The following is a 19,628-nucleotide window of genomic DNA, read 5'->3' on the forward strand; positions in this document are numbered from 1 at the left end:
CTTGTGGGACTTAACTCATCACCCAGTGCAGAATGAACTCTTCCCTCAGCTTGCTTCTGCAATCCTTTTGGACTCTCAGAAGCAAGTGGTGAGCAGTAGTACAAAAGCCACGTGGCCAAACACATAACATCAGACAGCTCTTCCTGAAATTGTACTTATGTGCCAAGAGGGTAGTTTAGATGTAGTCAGCTGGGATCTCTAAGCTCATCCATTGTATTTTAGCCCACAGATTGAAGATATTTGCCTGCCTAGGCTAGGAAAACCCAACCAAATGGAGACACAGCAATACAACCAGTACAACTTGGAGGGATGGAGGAGGACATTACTTCGTCATTCTCAGAGCAGCTCTAATGAGCTCTTGTTTGTAGTGGAGAAAGCAAGCTCAATGTCCTGGATACATAGCAGCTTACGTATTTTTGACTTACTTTAGCTGTTGAGCTGTAGAAGTTTGGTGTAAGCTTAAAACAGAGACAATTCTGCAATAAAAGTATGTTTTCTGACATTTTACTCTTTCTTAGTTAACCAAAAATATGTGGATGCTTTCAGTCTTATTGGGCCACTGGGCTCTTTTAATCATCATGCAGTTAATTTCTGTGTTAGTAGAAAACCTTTTCCAAGGAAAGCTGCATAAGATAGGTAACAAATGGGAATAGATATGACTCCTGACTAAGTTAAATGGCACTGGAATTTTTTCTGTCCCTCATGACTACATACTTTTTGTGCATTATATAAATATCAAATTATAAAATTAATTACCACTAAAAAAATTATAGCTGTTTTGCTGGGTTTCTCTAAACTTCTACACTACTACATTAGGCCACAGATCAGCTTTGCTTGACTATGCAGCAGAACTTTCAATCCTCACTTTTCTTCCACTTTACCAATATCAGGGACTGGTATTTTTGTGTGCTTGAGTTCATACCCAGCATGGCCCAAAAGACCTTCCTTGTCCGGAAATGGAACCTTGTGGATATTCTTTCAAAACCAATAGCAGAACTTCTCTGATGATGACAGGTTTGTCTCTGACACGGGTTATTTACAAGGTCCTGTTTCCCTGAACATTCATTATTTCCAACTTCTGTAAACCCCAAGTTCTCCTTGTCTGACATATCCCAGGATCATGCATCTACTTGAAGCCTGGAACTGAGCTGCATTTTCTGTTTCATTCTGCAATATTTTTTTTCTGATTTTCCTCACCATGTTATTGTCACCGTTAAACAAAGGCAGTAGTGTAATTCCAACACCTTCACCCCTGTTACTCAAAGACCTGAGTAGATGTATTCACACTTTCAAGGTAGATGAGTTCAGTATTTTCTTGAGCACTCTCTTTAAGAGTAGTGGTTTGTCGCACCAGCCCCAATGATCTTCTCTCTTTTCTCAGTCCTAGCATTAAGCTGAAACTTATTCTTTGAGTCTGCCCAACTTGTGGTTTAGACCTTGAGTTGCTCTGCTTAGCTGGCCCCTGAGCTTTTCTGAGCTGCAGTGCTCTGCCTACCTACACAAGTGTGACAGTCAGCACACTGTGTTCTGCCAGCTTATAATCTCTCAAACCCTTTCTCATTTTTCTGTCTATACAGAGCTGTCTTTGGATAAAAGCCATACTACTAGTGGTGCAGTGGAACAATCAAAGCTAACTGCAGTGGGAATAACACCATGGAGGAAGCGGTAGTTGTGATGGCCTAAGGATATGATTCAACAGCACACCAACGACGCGTAACAGCTCTTTGCCTCTAAAAGAGGAGCTCTCCCACCCTTGCTTCCTTCCTTCCATTCCTGCTCACGGATGCATGATCTGAAGCTTGCTCTGCAAACATCTGAAGTCATCAGTGTAGAACTGTCACAGCTCTGCTGCATAAAAAGAGGCAGCTGACATGCTGTGAAAAAAATTGCAGGAAAATGTCCTCTTTGCATTTTGAGACACAGCAGTATGTTGGATCATTCTCAGGGAGCTGAACAGTGGAGGGAATAGAGGCTGTGAATAGAAACACATGCAAGAGATCATAGAGCCTAGGAAAATACAACTGTAGCAGAACAGCCCCCTTGGAACTCAAGTGATCATCAGAGGTTTTTGGTCCTGGTGTTCCATTGAGTAGAGTGCAAAAAAAAAGACTGCCAGTCACCATGGTTCTGTGGCATTCAGAGACAACCTGCCTTTAAGACTCCAATTCTTGGAAAATTGAAACAATCCCAATCTGTATCTCCCCAAAGAGAAACCAAGTTGCTGAGAAATTATCTCAATGGATCAATAATAGTACTCCCGAAGTTGTCATAGTAATTTTCTTCATTTGGTTGAGGCATATCTGTGTCTCTTAACAAAGTGCATTCTGTGCTTCCGCTTCCTCCATGTCAGAAAAAATTCTGATATATTTGGTTTTTTCATTGATAAAGTGGAAACACTTTCCACTAGACCAGGTTTCTCAAAGCCCCATGCAGCCTGACCTTCACAATTTCCAGGGATGGGGTGTCCATGGCTTCTCTGTTCCAGTGCCCCAGCACCTTCACCATGAAAAAATTCCTCCTTATATCTAATCTAAGTTATGTATATATTCATTATTACTGTGTTACATAGCTACAGGTATGCAAACAGCAAGTGACTGTACACCAGGAATATGGATGCTATGATTTGTGCAAGAAAACATTCATCTGGAAAAACAAAAGCTGCAGAAATTATCGGCTGAAAATCAGAATAAACATATGGAGATTTCATAAATGCTGACCAAAGACTTTTGCTGCTGTCCTTAGCTTTAATGACAACAGATCATGTCGAAAGCTTGTGTAAGATCTGTATATAATTTTCATTTATCTGGGACACTGATCACATTTATGTCTTCTCTAATTGTATTGTATGTGGTCTCCTTTGAAGCAATTACACAGTTTACATTTTGATTCACTAACTAAATATTGTAACAAAAAAGTCTAAAACTATTTGAAAAAACGTTCCATCAAACAAGACGAATTTGTATTCTTTTAACAAAGCTGATTATCTTCTCAAACGAATGCCTCAGGACTCAGGGTAAACAATACATCCAATGGACAAAAGCCTCTTAATTGCATCCCAAACATGCAGACTGTGATGGTCACTAAAGCAGAACTGAATTTCTCCTTAGGTATTAGCTTCCCACCACCAGGCACTACAGCTGCAGTGAAGTACTTCTTTAAACTGTATACATATAACATTTTTTTAAAAAGATGCCACCCTGTTTCATTTCAGTTATGAACACAGATGGATGGTGTGCCAATCAATCATGAATGAGTTTTGATACATTGTAGCAGCTCCTGCCCCATAAATAAAATGCAGTTTGGTCACTGAAAAAATGCAAGCCATGATTGTGAGTGAGTTGCACTCACTTGTGAGTGAGCATGGCTTGTCACTGAGATCTCCACCATGGATTAAACAGTCACCAGTGAAATTACAGTGGATGCGTGTGCAGCAATCTGCGACTCCACCAGTCTAAACTCCCCTCTCCATTTTCAGATTAAAAAAAAAAGACAAAATATTTCCTAAATATATTTAGCATACTATCCATTTTCTGGATATTTACAGGATGCCAGAAAAATTCTTTTTGTTTTAAGCTGACATCAAAAAATATTCATTTGGGAAGAATTTGCCACTGTGGTAGATCATTAAAGGTCTCTGGCTGCCTTGTTTATTTTCCTTTGCATAATTTCATCTACTTGGTGACTGCTTGTGATGAGATACAATGTTTCTCTGCTGCAAAGCTCACTGTTTTTGTTTATATGTAAAGTCAGTCTCAAAGACTGGCATATTGCTAATAAAGTAGAATAAAATATTTTCAAATTCCAAAATAATCACTAGAAACTCTGATGGTATTATGGCTATCTAGAAATTACACCAAGTAGTAAAGTCTATGCTACATGGAGTAACAGCTGAGGATTGCTCAAAGCAATACCTGTGACAAGTGGCACCTTTGTATTTTCTATGACCTATGCAATGGCAGCACCACTCTTTACAACTGGTGCAAATGATCTGAATTACTGTTGTTGCAGAATCATTACTATTAAAATATCTAACTTATACAAACAAAAGCCTTACATTACAGATAAAATAAATTGAGAGTAACAGAGAGGGTAAAGTAAATAAGGATTTTTAGCACATACTTCTCTTTGAATATTCCCAGAAGTTTGGGAGTGCCAAATATGTGATTATGCAATCACTGTAATAAATGCAGCTGTGTTTATTTACTGCATGGACCCAACAAACGGTACAAGCTAAGCATCAGTGACTTGTTCATAAGTCAGTACAAAAAATGTAGCACAGTAAGCAAGATAGACCTTCCTTCTGTTCCAAGTGTTTTCAGATTTGGCAGAGTATGCATTCTTTAGAGGACTATGAACATGCCCAGTTTTAATAATTTCTAGCAAAATACATTTTTAGTTCAAGAAAAAACATATGAATGCTTTGCTTAATAGCAAATAGAAATAGCATAGAAATCAACTTTTAAATGTAGTGAAATCCAGCTAAGGAAGTTCTGTTTAGTCTTTCTTAGAAATGTGGTGAAAGAAAGTGTAAACAATTTCAGTGTATTTCAGGAATAGCTTCATTAGAAGGAAAAAAAAAGTTGACTGTACTTAGATTCCTTCCAGGACTCACCCTTGTGGTGTCTTTCCAGAAGTTTGAAAATTTAATCCCTGGTCGTACATACACAGAAAAAAGAAAGAAAACCCAAACAAAACCAAAAAACCAGTGTTACAATGATTCCAATTTGTCTCTTTTCTGTGTCAGTTTTTCTGTGATTTGGATTTAATGACAGCTGCAACTGCAGTTTTGAATACTAACACAAACATTGTGATCCACAACCAAAACATCGAAGTCATAGTCAGTAATTTTCCGCTGAAGTCTATAACTCTTTACCATGCTATCCAAATAGTTGTTAATAATCTTCATTAACATACTTTCTAAAAGGAGGTCTCATTTAAACCAACTATTCTATTACTATTAATTTAAGGAAACCTTAAAATAGAGGTCTTCTGACTAATATCTACTGTACCATACTACAAAGAACTATTAGTCTGGATACAATTACCTTCAGTGAAACAGTGCTGCTTGCATGCCCTCTGTATTCCATCACTGATTCATTTTAAAAGCTCATATTTAAGCCTTAAACCATTTTCACCAAAGGCCCTCTTTATTCTAGAGCACTATGGTGCCCACTGTTACAGGTGTCCTGTTTGGAGCTGAGAACTCTAGCTACTATTCCTCTTTAGTATTTCCAATGCAAAGGAAAATGCTTCAAATGTTTAATTTTTCCTTTGCTAATTAGAGTTACTAGAGTAAAATCATATTAAAAAGAAAACTTCAGAATACTGTTTAGTGTCTGCATTGCTTGGAAACAGTTTTCTGTACAGATATTTCTGTGTACACTTATTTTCTTTAGGGAATGGATTTGTGTTTGTTTTCAGTTCTGTATTTGTATATGTCTAACAAAACAGAGTCTAAAATTACAAACATGCTTCCCAATGTCTGTTTGAGAAAACAGACATTTAGTCAGTGGAACTTCTCAGCAATACATCTTCTAGCCTGGAAAAAAATAGTCACTTGATGCTCTTAAAACATCAAAGCAGTTGTATTTGTACTAAGCCACCAAGCTATAGAGGGGGAATGGAATTAAATTTTCCAAACAACACAGAGAAATGACTCAAGGCCAACTACAACTCTGACCAGGAAAAATTGCAGACTGCAAATAACTCACAGTCCTACTTTGATATTAAGATAACAATCTGAGTTATATTTCTAGAATATAAGTTTATTTCTATAACTGTAGATATGAGAGCTATATTTCATGTTCTTAGCACATTCAGTAAAGGAAACCTAGCTGCTTGCCTTCACAGTTCTTGCAGGCATAATCTTCACAGATCTCACTTAGAAAAATTACTGGATTTTCTTGAGTTAAAGTGTCCAAATAAGGCTCATCATTTTGCATATGGAGTTTACCATTAGGAAAAAAAAAAAAGCATATTTGAGATAGTTTTATATTGTGTTGCTTAAAAAGAAAATCATACTTTCGACCAGTTTTCTTTCAAGCAAAATGATCCATCAAAACAAAAATGACCTACAAATTCTTTCCTGTATGCTGTGAATTTGTCATTACTCATGATGCCAGCAGAACCTTTGGCATGGTAGATCATGTAGATGCAGGTTATCTAATTGTTTCCTTTCTCTGCTTTTGTCTTGTATCCATCTGTTTTATCGTTCATGTGATGGGAATTGCATTTATTTGCTCCCTGAGTTTGTAGAGTCTCACACCACTGGGATTCTTGCCCATGACATTCAGAGGTGCATACAGGTGATTACGTCCACAAGTCCATGTTTGTGCACAGTAGAGGTGAGGCTGAAATTGTTTTGAAAAGTTAAAACTTATTTACTCAACCTTCCCTGGCATGCCTGGGTTACTCTGTTCTAGTAATACTGTTCAGTGGCATCTCACAGAGACAATATGAATAGAAGTTTCTCCTACTGACATGAAGTGTAAACACTGGCAAAGAAAATAAACCCACTTTTGTAGGCACTTAGCCAAACTATTAAAACAACTGAGCAAATATTTTATTTCAATTGTGACCTTAAGACTGTTGTTGGTTTTTTTCCTGCAAGGTCTTACTCCATTATGGTCCTCTTGTGATAAATTACTGCACAGTTTAAAAAAAAGGCTACAGAAAACAAAGGATGTGTGTTGGTTCTTTGTGATATGAGCTGCATGTTCTATCTTGTACTAAATTAATCATAAATGTTATTCAATATTTAAAAGGGGAAAAGAGCAGGTGCCTGCCAAGAACAGGTGTTACCAATTTTAGCTTAAACAAAATCCAACAATCCTTTCCACATATTACTTCTATAAGATGCATCAGAATGCATACCTAGCACTAATACATCTCCAGCGGTAGAGAAGAAGGTTTTGACACACGTTTCCTGATCTGGTTTTGTTTCTAGAATTTACTTCCCATTTTGGTTCACAAGGTTTCAGTTTTGCTGACTTTCATGGAATTCTGTAAACATGATGCTAATCTTAGAGTGATTGTGAACATTGTTACATTTACAGTGAGTAGCCCAGTGAGTACCTGCAAAAATAATTCAGCAGTCTGCCCAAGGGCGAAGAGTTTGCTGAAGGTTTATTTTGATTTATTTTAAAAGCTCAAATGAAGTTCATTGTTGTCAACTACTGAATATGCACGCAGGAGTGATGCCATCTTATCCCAGCGTTTTCTCATGTCTATCAATGGGTTGATTCCTGTGGGAAAGGTTATTTCTGATAAAATTAGTGAAACAGTTTGGTAGATTGAATCATTTGATTATAATGTATTTTAACATGTAAACAAGCATTGTCCAAGCAAGACAGTGGTGTGAGATGGAAATTAGCTATCATCCTTATCCTTCAGAAAACCCTACTCTTTTTACAACATGCCAGCATCTAAAACCATGGAAACAATTTTGAAATAATTCTAATGGAGAACACATTATGCACTAGGGAACCACCATTGTTTTTATGGATAATCTTAGTTTTACATCCCTGGTAGAGTCCGAAAAATTGTGTTAGGTTTGGGACTGTACCTGAAATACTGGTTGTGCTGGAAGAGCCAATGACAGACTTCTTGCTTTTCCAGCTGGAGGATTGGGATTGCTAAAACAACTAGAGTACAGTTCTAAAGTGCTTTTCATTGGGGATCTTAATGCATACTACAATTAGTTAAACTAAATATTTAGAGGAAGGCAGATGTAACTGTACAATAGCTTCTATATCTACTGAACACATACAAAACATTAGCGTGTTTTTACATAACTAAAAATCATATAAGGAAAAACTTCTTCACTAGGATAGTAATGCACTACTGGAACAAGTTGTCTGCAGGGTTGTAGAGTCTCCATTCTTGAAGGGTTCAAGGCCTGGCCAGACAAAGACACACCTGGCCTGATGTGGCAGTAGCGCTGCTCTGAGGAGGAGGCTGTGCTAGAGGACATTTGTGCAGATTTCATCCTGGAAATTTTTCAAGAGAGGCTGGATAAAGCCCTGGGAACCTGGTCTATGCACACAGCTGACCTACTTTGACTCGTACCTCATGATGTCTCTTACAAACTTAATTGGCCCATGATGCTATGATCTCGAGAAGTGCTTCCCAACTATTACTTCCATGATGCTGTGAATGTGAAATCCAGATTCACTAGTGGATATATTAATTACATCATTTAAAAATAATTTTCCAGGGGTCCATCCAGGAGCTGAAGAGAGAGCTGAAGACCCTTAGCTTAGGCAGGAATTGAAGGCCTTGGGCTGAGCTGAAGTGGGGCTCCTGGACTCATGGGCAGTGGGGCAGGGGACAGGTAGGGCTGTCCAGGGACATTCAGGCCCTAGAGGCCTAGTTCTTGGTGCTTTCCAAGGGATTCAGCAGGTCCCTTCTGTTCTCCCTCCTTCCTTCCTTCATCACTATGTCCTGGGTGCCCAAATCACCACATTGCTGGCCCAAGGAGATAGTTTATTCTTCATCCACATTCAGGTAAAAGATTTGTTTATTTCTTAAGCAGGTCATGTATTCAATGTCTTGATAGCTAATCAAGTATTGATTTTTTGCAATAACAACACTTTATAAGCACACAATACTGGTGGAGGTTATAAACTGCTTGCTCTTGTGTAACAACACTGATTTCAATGGACTATTCATGCTAGAGATGTGGAAACTGATCAGTAATAATACATAAGTCCAGATACTTCTATATGATCATATTCCTCCACTTAGCACAATGACAGTGTGGGGAGAGAGAAATACAATGTAAGTATATATGTTGACACATTTTCAGTCACATATCTTGAGGACATATCCATCACCAATCTGTAAAGAATACATGTGTCTAACCCACGCAAATCTACATCCATATTAATCTAGTGCTAATTAATTATATGTATAACTTTAACTTTGCTGCTTTGTCCTGCACGTTTATCTGGCTGATAGATATATACACACCTTGTTATGCAGCTCCTCACAAACCTACAATAAGTACTTTCCTTCCTATGAACAGATATGTCCCAGACCATGCTCCTTTTTGGAAGGTGATGCTACAGCAATGTCAGGATTCCATGAATACAAGGTGCCAACCTGTGAAATACACCTGAAATGAATTACAGAAGCTAAAGAACCCAGTGCTTTCATCAGTGTCTTGGAAGCCTTTAGAAACTACTTGCCATCTCATGTTAACTGAAAAGGGTTTTCAGAAACAAGAATCTGATTTTATTTGCATGCCTATCTCAATACAAAGTACAGACTTAACTTCTTTGAAGTTCTTCTTCAAAGCATCTTCAAAGGTGGGCCTCTAGTTTGTAAGGAGATATACATGTAAATAAAATCAGATTCAATTAACTTTTTAATTTGCTGCTTTAACAATAACATTGTTGCCATTAAAACACTGTTACCTTTGGAGCATTTCAGTCAACAAGTATATACAAATGCTACCACTGTAGTGCGTGGTGGAGTTGTCAGAAAAAAAGCCTTTTAAAGGAAGAAAAAAGCCTTTTCAGGACTGTGAATCATTATCACAATACAAAATTATGCAAAAGCTCAGACAGAGGGAGTCCAAAACATGCCTTTTTTCTCTGTCAAACTTTATTTGATTCTAGGCAACAGTGTTATCTGATAGGATTTCTAGTATCAAATCAAGACCATGCTACCTTTGATTCTTTGCTCTTACTATTATCTTTTAAAACACATTCATTATTCACTATAAAATTACTTTATGAAAACAAAGTCTGATGCTTTCCAATTATCTGCCCTTGTAGGCTCTGCTAAATCAGATATAAAAATAACAGAGGCACCTTAAAAATAATTCTAATGTGATGTAGTGTGCAGTGATAAGAAACTCACTTGGAGCAAAATATTACCTGCATGCTAAAATTGATTGTCTTTTCTGTAGCATTTGACCCCTCCTACTGAGAGACACTAAACTGAAACAGGGTTAACTGTGGAATCTAACTGCTTCCTGAATATGAAAGTAATTTTATTTTAAAATTTCTTAGTGATGGAAAAATTTCCCCTTTATTTAAAAACAGACCATAAATCATTCTATTTCAACTGCTTTGGTGGAAACAAAGGACACCCAGTCACCTTCCATCCAAACTGTCAAACAGAACACCTTTAATCACACAGGGAAAAACAAACCACACCTCTATATACCAACTGCAAGGTGAGTACATTTGCTTGCTCATATAGCATGTCAGAAATGAGCTAAATGAACACAAACATTTCCAAAGTTACCATGGAGAAGCAGTATTTATCTCATACAAATTTCCCAAATGGCTGCAGAAATCTGCCTGTAAGTCTCAATTCGTCCACTTTTTGTAGCCCCCTATATATTTATGTATACAAGTATATGTATCTGTGCAAATGAGGATTTTACTTGGGCAGCCCTGTGACTGAGAATTTGTGTCTGGCTCACAGCCTGTGTGACTTTTGCTAGCTCTTGTTTCCCTGTAATGCATGCCAAACCAGGTATCAGAAGCCCTTTGTATTATAGAACCAACTGTTTCAGCTTCTCTACCTGTCCCTTAAGTCTTGTACCACTGCCTTTTTGTGTAATGCATCTCCAGAGTTACAGGGATTGATTTCTTTCTTCTCAGTTGCTTACATGCAAACACCCGTAGGCTGTTTATTCCCAGAGGTGAACTGTCAGTGTATCACTGGTCTATCACAGACCTCTTGCAACAACACCGGGCGTAATGTATCAGCACTGATCCAGCTCCTCAGACCCAAACTGTGTCCTGCTGCAAGGAATTACTTTCACTATAGGATGACCTTCAGTGGACATTTGGTCCCTGTTGTTCACCTGAGAATCAAATGCAATCTCACTTTGACAGTGCCCCTTTTTGGCCTCAAAGTGGCCACTGAGTCTCACAGCTGTAATGTCCCGTGCAAGTCTTGATGAGGCACTGCTATTTAATAGCTCTTCAGGTCTAACTCAAGGTCCAGGATCAGGATCAGGATACAACTGAAGAATCATTCTCTTGGTATCATGTAAAGTTGAGACAGAGGTAGGGATGCATTCTAGGTGCTGCACACCTATTAAACCATGAGGTAGCTTCATACTGAGACACACACTTGCCAACACCAGTAAAGCTTTTGGTCAATGTTTTCACTGTGGGTGATGCAGATTATACCACCCTTCACAGCTGGTGTGTGAATAATGTCTGAGAGTCTTCATCAGAAAACACACAGGTATGAACATCATGCTTCTCAAGTAAAACATAAGATCTCGCTGCAGGTGGAAGAAATGCAAACTGACAAGTTGTAGAGATAGTTGATAAGTTCATTTCTCTAGGCAATAAACTACTGTTAGATGGGGGAAAACAGCTCAGGCTACCAGTCATGGGCAGGAAAGATGTGCCGGCCATTCAAGTCCACAAAGCCATCATTGACAGGGATCACTGAGGTGAGAAGTGATGACCAGCAATGCAATAGCGACGGCACCAGGAAATAGCCTTGGTGGGGCTGAACTCTATAATTACTCAGGCTAGGTAGGCACACCCTGCTAATTATACTGCCTGCCCTGAAAATTAAGTTCCTGCAAGCCAACGATTCAGGACTGAAATCCAGGTCGGAAATGACACAGCTGCATCCAACTCAGCGTGGCAGCAGGGTTCCTCGTTTAACTGGGACCGATAGCCGTTCCGGGCACATCTGTCGCGGGAATGACGACGGGTCCTTCTTGTCCGTGAGACCCGTTCCTCCCGCTCGGTGCCTCCGCAGGGAGAGCCGGGAAAGGAGCGGCCGCCGGGAGCCCCGGAGCCGGGGAGGTGCTGCCCCCTGCGGGCGGGAACCGGCACTGCCGGGGCCCGTCCCGCCCGTGTCGCTGCGGGTGACACCGACACGGCCCCGAGTGCCCCGGGCACGGCCCGCGCTGCCGCCGGGGCTGACGGCCCCTCTGCCGCCCGCTTTGTGAGATCTCCTCCCAGCCTTCACCCTCCAGGGCTACGGAATCACAGAAGCAATGCGGTTGGAAAAGACCTCTGAGATTATCGAATTCAACCTGGGACCGAACACCACCTTGTCAACCAGACCTTGGCTCTCAGTGCCGTGTCCAGTCTCACCAACCTCCAGGGACGGTGACTCCATCGCCTTCCAGGGCAGTCCGTTCCAATGTCTAATCACCCTTCGTGTAAAGAAATTCCTCCTAATGTCCAACCTAAACCTGCCCTGGCTCAGCTTAATACTATGTCCTCTTGGGAGCTTGCTGTTCCACCAGTGGCATTCCTACACCATATAGCTCCATGTGAACATACTGAGTTCTTCCAGCGTGTCCTCTTGGAGAGAATTCCTATTGCTGATCCTATCTGGAGATAGCGATGCCTTGCAACATCTGAGGATACTTTTCCAGTGGGCTCAGTTGCTGCATGTATAAGCACAGTTCAATTGGCTATAAACTTATGCCAGTAAACTCAGGTAACAAAGGCTATAAACGAGTCAGGTCCCTGATTAGGGCTCCACAAAGTCAAACAAGATGTTTCACCTCAACACGAGGCAGAGCACTGGAAGAGGCTGCCCAGGGAGGCCGTGGAGTCTCTCTCTGGAGACATTCAAACCCCACCTGCACGCGTTCCTGTGTCATCTGCTCTGGGTGACCCTTCCTCGGCAGAGGGCTGTACGAGATGATCTCCAGAGGTCCCTTCCAACCCTAATGACTCTGTGATTTTCCATACAGTGTAAAACACTCATTTGAGGCGCCCGGTGCTCAGAGTAGTCCTAAAAATCAAAAGCAGCTGAGGCCTGCTCAGTATCGAGCGGGTTGTGGCTGGAGTGCAATTACAGACAGGAGATCGAGTGGAGAAGGCAGAGTGCTAACCCACGGCGTCAGCTGGCAAAAGGACCACAGGTCGCAGTGCAGTGGTTTTCCCCGTGTGTTTTAACACGTGCGCACTTAGAGCAGATATTTTGGAAGAACACAGCCCACCCGCCACAAGGCCTTCTGGGAGCTGTAGTCCGCCCGCGGGGGAGGTGCTGCCTTGGGGCGGGACTCCCACAATGCACTTCGCGGCGGGGCTGCCCCGCTGTCACGTGACCTGCGCGCCGGGCCGAGCCGGCCGCTTCCGCGGGGGTCCGCACGCGGCTCCGGGGCGGGGCCTCTCTCAGGTAGGGGGCGGGGCCTGCGGGCCGGGGCCGCGCGGGGGGCGCGGGTTCGAGGCTCAGAGCAGGCAGGGAGGCTCCATCCTCCTCCTCCTCCTGCTCCCGGGCCACAGCCGGCGTCCCGAGACTGCGCGGTAATAAAACGGCGGCACACGGCGGGGGCTGCCCGTGCTGCGGGCAGGGGTCTCCTCATCCCGGGAGGTGGCGGCGGGTCCGGGATGGCGCCCGGGGGTCCCGTCGCGGTGCCCGCGGCGCTCTCGGGCCGTCCCCGGTGTGTAACGCGTGTCAGAGGCGTTTCCCCAGCAAGGAGGTGGCGAGGCAGCGCCCGGTAACCGCACATGGCGTGGGTTGTGTGCGCGGCGCTGGGCAGCGCCCGTCGGAGCCCGTGTGCAGCAACAACAGCTGTAGCAGTAATAACGTGGGTGTCACGGCAGCGACAGCAAGTGTGAAACACCCACGGCAGTAGTCGCAACACGTGTGTAGCAGCAGCAACAACAGCTGTGTCACAGCAACAACAGCGCAGCATCGGCTGAGTTTTCCCACAGCACCGCCGCTCCCTGCGCAGGAGGCTCTTTGGCACGGATGAGTCGCAGCATCCTCCTTGCCTCAGCACTTGTCGGTGTTTTCCCTGCCGTGGGCCTGAGCAGTCACGGTGTTTTCTAGCCGTAAGCCACGGGACACAAAGCTTGAGATCATTTGGAGATACTTGTTGGCTGATGGAAATTTTAATTCCTGCCCGTTCCGCTGATCAGGCAGGCCAGGCATCTTCTAAAAATGGGATTCTCTTGTTCTCAGAAATGAGTGACTGCTCGTCTCTGAAGGAACTACACGTTTCATTGCCACGAGCTGTCTTTCCACTTGCTTTTATTGTGAATGCCAGTTTTAATGAATGTTTCTTACTTTCCTGTCTTCCCTGTGAAGGACAAGACATTAGTCTAGATGCAGTAAATTGGAAGAAATGGAAGAAAGGAAGATCAAGAGGAGGAGCCCCAAATCATCTACCAGTCACTCTGCTCAGGTTGCTAACTCCAAGAAAAGCTCAGTGCCAGTCAGTAAAAGTACAGCCTTTTCCAACCCTGCCCCACAGCCTGCCGTACAAAAACCAAAGTTAAAACGGTAAGCTCAGGGTATTTGCAGACTTAGAGGAAGTGAGAGCCAGAAACTTGGCAATGCTAAGACAGTCTAAAGGTTGTTTAGACTGGCTGTGACAGAAGAGTTTCAGACTTGTGAAAAGTTTTGATGATGTGTCTTTTTTAGCAAAATGATTTGTGTTTAATGCAATATAATGGTTATTTTACAGAAACGGAAGGTGTTTTACACTCTTTTTGTAAGCTTTATGAAATGTTACGCAATGTTGTAGACTCATACTGACAACAACTTAGCTGAAGCAGGGTATATAGCCTGATGTGCCTGGTGAAAGACATGAGTTGGGTGATCAGATTTGGGCATCGTATGGGAGATAGTAGAGCCTCAGATGTACAGCTGTGAGCAACAAATGAAATATTACATGACTGCAAGGTTGGAACTGACAAGTATGGCAGGAAATGAATGATATATATTGAACGGGATGAGCTAGAATTGGAATTTCCAGGTGTTTTGTGACTGGGGACTTCTCAGTTGGGGCAGCATCTTGCATAAAGAAAGACATTCAGTTCTTCATAAAGTACCACATCAGAATACTTTGTTTTTTGTTGATGGTATGTGTGGTTCCGTTTGAGAACATTAATTTTCCTGCATGTTAGAAAATGTGTTTTTTGGCTGTGGCAGACGCAGTAGATAAATAAATGAAGAGGAATTCTAAAGTGAAATGTTAGCTGGAGGGAGGCAGCAGAATTTACTGACCTCTAAGTTTTAGCTGAAGATTAAATACAGAACTGTCAGCAGGAAAGCAGATTGTTGGAACCCTTCATTTTGCAGTATCAAAATGTTGAGATAGTGATGTTCTTTATTTTTAAGACAAGTTGGTGGTCCAGTTTTTATTTTAAAAGCAGTGATTGAAATATGCACTATATATTTCCCATTTAATTTTCAAAGCCCAGATGTACACTTCCTTACATTTCAAATTTACAGTGAAATTGAAAACAGGAAGTAATATTTGTTTTAATTTTTTTTTTTTTTAGCGTAATCAAAGAGAAAGCCAAACCTCCAGGAGGTGAAGCAAAAGGGGCACAGGCAGCACCAATCCAGCATTCTTTTCTCACAGATGTATCAGATGTCCAGGAGATGGAAAGGGGACTTCTGAGTCTCTTGAATGACTTCCACTCTGGCAAACTTCAGGCATTTGGTAAGTGCATGAATTGTGTATGTACAATAGTTGGTTTTTATAGCTGTACAATGGTAACATTTGCAAACAAGTGTGCTTCATGGACAGACTGCTAGTTGTCAGTTGGACTCTGCCACATGAATTTAACTTAATTAATACATATTACTGCATTTTTAAATTATAGTCCTATTGCAAGGTTGTCTGTGTTGCGAGATTATTCATATGACATTTCATTATTCCTTCCAGCATGGAAGCACCTTTCTTACGAATTTAAGATACCAAATTTAAAACCACTTGTTTGTGATAGTGTAGGAAGAAGTAACTGTATTTAGCACCCAGTTTTGCTGTGTATGAACCTTTTAGACTATTGGTAACAACTTTTATGAAAATCAGTGCCAGCTGCATTTTACTCAGGTTACTCTTCTGTCTTAGCTTCTTACTATTTTTACAGCCTCAGAGTTGATGGAGGTTTTAGAAAAACCATTACCCATTTTTGTTTCCTTTTTTCCTCCTGTACTAAGTAGAAAGATGCACATGTGCTTTTGCAAGTTTAGTGTTAGGTCAGCATGTCAATTTCACACTGATTTTACTAAAGAACCTGAGAAGTCTGTATTATATAAACCATCTGTTCCAAGAAAGCAACCCTCAGATTAGTCAAAATTTTAAAAAAGGCTTACTTTGATCTTATTTAAAGTTAAAAAACAGGGCCTTTCTAAATCAGAGAAAAATTCAGGAGTATAGCAAAACCATGTGCATTCTAAAAAACTCTTAGAATGTTTGGTAGCCATTGTAAATTCAGCACAACACAACATCAGATGGGGTGACAGAAACTTCAGTAATGAAACAGTGAGAAATCGAGAAAGCAAATTCTTCACACCTTCATTTGCACTCTTGGGTTTCTTTATCTAAAGCTTTTGCCTGTCCTTTTAGGAAATGAATGTTCCATAGAGCAGATGGAGCATGTGCGGAGTATGCAGGAGAAACTTGCTCGCCTCAATCTGGAGCTCTATGGGGAGATGGAGGAACTCCCTGAAGATAAAAGAAAACTAGCCAGTGATTCCAACCTGGATAGACTGCTGTCAGATGTAAGTACTGGGAAGGCAGAAAACATGGAACTTAGCCCAGAGCAAAGCTCAGTTCAGGAAAACGCCGCTCCTGGGTGCGCAGTGATTTACAGTTGAAGAGAATGTAGCTCTTCAGTGAACCAAGATGTGAGCCTTGCCCTCCTCTTGGTTTTGGGAAAACACAGGACTTACTTTCATACATTACAGCTGCTGGTTGCTTTGGGGAGCAGAGCAGGCTAGCTGCAAGCTGCCTGAGCATGTCAGCCTGCTTAGGGACAGCCTGTGTACTACAGAACTACAACCATTTTCCATATGGCCCATCCTCCTACATTTGGGGAAGATGACACACAACAAGGAATATAGATCTGTATATTCTACACTTTGTCTCGTGTATTTCCGTAAAAATCAAAACTGTTAAAATTTCTTTAAATTTCTTGAGATGAGTAGATTTAAACTTAATTTGGAACGTAGCTCAGTGTACAGAATTCAGTGTAGGTTTGATTTGATTTTTGTAATAAATCATACATTTCAGGCCAGACTATTAATTATTTCCTTCCTTGTTTTAATGTATTTATTTTAGCATACTGCCATAATTGTTGCATTTCTTTGACCAACAGAAGTGCCATTTCTCATAATTTCTACATTTATATTGCAGCTAGAAGAACTGAATTCATCTATGTATCCTTTTCCTAAAATGTTTATTTTGCATTATAATTACTAACTGTAATCAAATTACAGTGTATTTCCCCAATAACTGATGTCTTTACAAGAGTCAAATCACTTCAATAATGCCTTTTCTTTTAAATTAGTGCTATAATACAGCATAGATTTTTAGGTTCTTCCAATACATAAGTGACTGGATCTTAACACAGATAATTATAGGTTGTTTTTTTAATCTGGTGATTTATTTAGCTACCATGTACCACTTGTCAGTGGCAAAGCCCATCTGCAGCAGGGTCTTTCTACATGCGCGTTATTGAGACATTCTGGACCATCCGTAGTATTCCTTCAACAATATTCAGAAGCATCTGTCCCACTGATAAGTGAATCCTATTACCTTTTAGTTTTTTTCTAGAAACGTGTGGTTATTTATCACTGATTTGACTGTGGAGAGTGAACCGACTTAACTTTTTATTTCTAGGGTCACATACTTCAGCAGAGCTTAGGTAACTGAACAAATGTGTGCTCTTAGCCCACAGAGAAGAAGGTAAAGCTGAATACCTCAGCTTGTCTTTTACACTGTGCTTTTGATAAGCCAGGATGACAGTGGAGAAGCGTAGCACTCCGTTTGCTCTGCAGTCTGGTTATTTCTGTTGTTACACACTTTGTATGAATTGAGGTGGTGAGGCTCTGGTTTTTGGGGCCTAAGATCCTGCACTGGTATGTGCATTCCCTGCATATCTGTGGAAAGCTGTTTAAGGCAGACTTCATTAAGAGGACAAGTGATAATACTACCACGTAATAGTGATAAAAACGATCTGCCACCCCCCTTGAGCCACAGGCTAATGCTGGAGGTATGTAATGCTCAAGTCTCATTGAGTAATACTAATCTACTGGTTGAGAACTAGCGTAGGCCTTACCAGAACAGAGTTTATCTGGACTGGTGTACAGCCTGGAGTAAGCAGAGTTTCGTGTAACACTGCTGTCTTGTTTATGCCTTATCTGTATGTGAAAGTGTTATTCCTTAATGATTTGCTTCAGCCAAAAACTCCATTTAGCAGATGCTCAAGATATTCCAAATGGTACCACAGGCTGAGAGAGAAAATCTCTGTCAGTTTGGATTCTCCCAGTTTTGCTTTTGTTTTTCCTGACAATGGAATCAAGAAGAGTTGTGACTTTATGTTGTTTGTTTTTTAATTTTACACAACAAAGAATCAAAGTGCAAATCCAGGTGTTTATTTTGCACATTGTTCTGAGCACTGCATTATGTCAGGGCTCAGTATCTAGAGCTGTAGTTAATTGTGATGCTGTGCTTTTTATTATTGCCTTACTTAACAGAAAAATTGGAGAAACTTTGAAGTATATTGCTTCTGCGCAGTGTTCATATGGTTGCAAATGGTACATGTATATAAGTTCATTGGCATTTCTCCAGTTTTTATGAAGGTAGTGATAATGTTGCCTTTCTGATCATTACATTGACAATCTGCACACTGTATCTTTAGTATTTTGTTGATTGGTGATGCCTCAATATTAACTTATTGTTAATAAAGTGAAAAGTTTTAAATATAAGTTGTTTCATTTACAGAAGCTGCTATTGGCTTGGCTGTGTTAGGAAGATGAGTTCTACATTGTCTGAATGTTTGCAAAGTTTACTTTTTTCCATTACTGTTTTCCATTACTGAAGAATTACAAAATGTTACCAAATTAATACTAGCATGCATGCTAGCAGTCCACATAAATTGATTAAGTATTGTGAAATTAAAAAATTGGGTAAATAGTTACTCTTCAATAAATCCAGGATATCCAGTTTTGTAGTTACGCTGATGTTGTAAACAGGCTGCTGTTAATTGGTATCATCTTTCTGTGCACAGTCAGAGAAAAAAAATACCTGTATTGTGTAAAATCAGGCTGGTTTTAGGTCCAAAATTTCTTTATGGGTCCATCAAACCATGCCTTTGATTCTGGATTTATTTTATATTCAGTTTTTAGGTAATACATTCAGATTTTATACCATTTACACTTACTGAACAAGGAATGGAATTTTTATCCTTCTACCTGAACACAAAGCTTTCATCAGCCCAGAGTGAGTGTGTGGCCAGGGAATAGAAGATTCCTTTTGTTTGGCATCTTTGGAGAAGAGGCTTCTTCAGCCACAAGATGTAGTTTTGGATTGTGCAGCACCGAGCCTGCAGCACGCTGGGGACAGAAGGATCATTTAACCACCATGGGGTGCTCTGGCTACAGATTGAGCCTCAAAGTCCCTGCCTCACCTATCATGCAAATCTCCATGATTTATAAACCAGGAGGGATCTCCCAGTGGTTGTTCTTGTTCTTTATGCAATTTATCTCCTTCATTGCTGAGGTTCTCTAGGAGTTTGCATGCTGGTAAATGTACCTAGGAGTCCCTGCCTGCAGCTGGGTATGGACCTGTGATGATGTGAAATCCAGCGTCAGCTTAGGAGAACTAGAATACAACAAGCTTCTCACAAAGTGAAGCCAAGGCTTATGTTTGTTTCCCCCTCACC

General features: G+C 40.9%; 1 protein-coding gene across 2 annotated transcripts; it reads left to right on the forward strand.

Moving 5' to 3' along the window:
- Positions 1-13,035: 13,035 nt before the first annotated feature.
- Positions 13,036-18,681, forward strand: CCDC28A (coiled-coil domain containing 28A; the record flags this gene model as incomplete). 2 transcript variants are annotated; one of them, XM_082302566.1, is made up of 6 exons in its annotated part: positions 13,036-13,122; positions 14,038-14,232; positions 15,237-15,400; positions 16,310-16,464; positions 17,099-17,121; positions 18,145-18,681. In XM_082302566.1, exons 2-6 carry the CDS (start codon positions 14,075-14,077, stop codon positions 18,197-18,199), a joined length of 555 nt encoding a protein of 184 aa, XP_082158692.1. In that variant the 5' UTR covers positions 13,036-13,122; positions 14,038-14,074. The 2 variants fall into 2 exon arrangements, with proteins under 2 accessions (XP_082158692.1, XP_082158691.1); XM_082302565.1 differs by lacking the exons at positions 17,099-17,121; positions 18,145-18,681 and having other exon boundaries at positions 16,310-16,560.
- Positions 18,682-19,628: the final 947 nt, after the last annotated feature.

The sequence above is a fragment of the Coloeus monedula genome (genome assembly GCF_965178545.1).
Source record: "Coloeus monedula genome assembly, chromosome: 2".
Taxonomy (NCBI): domain Eukaryota; kingdom Metazoa; phylum Chordata; class Aves; order Passeriformes; family Corvidae; genus Coloeus; species Coloeus monedula.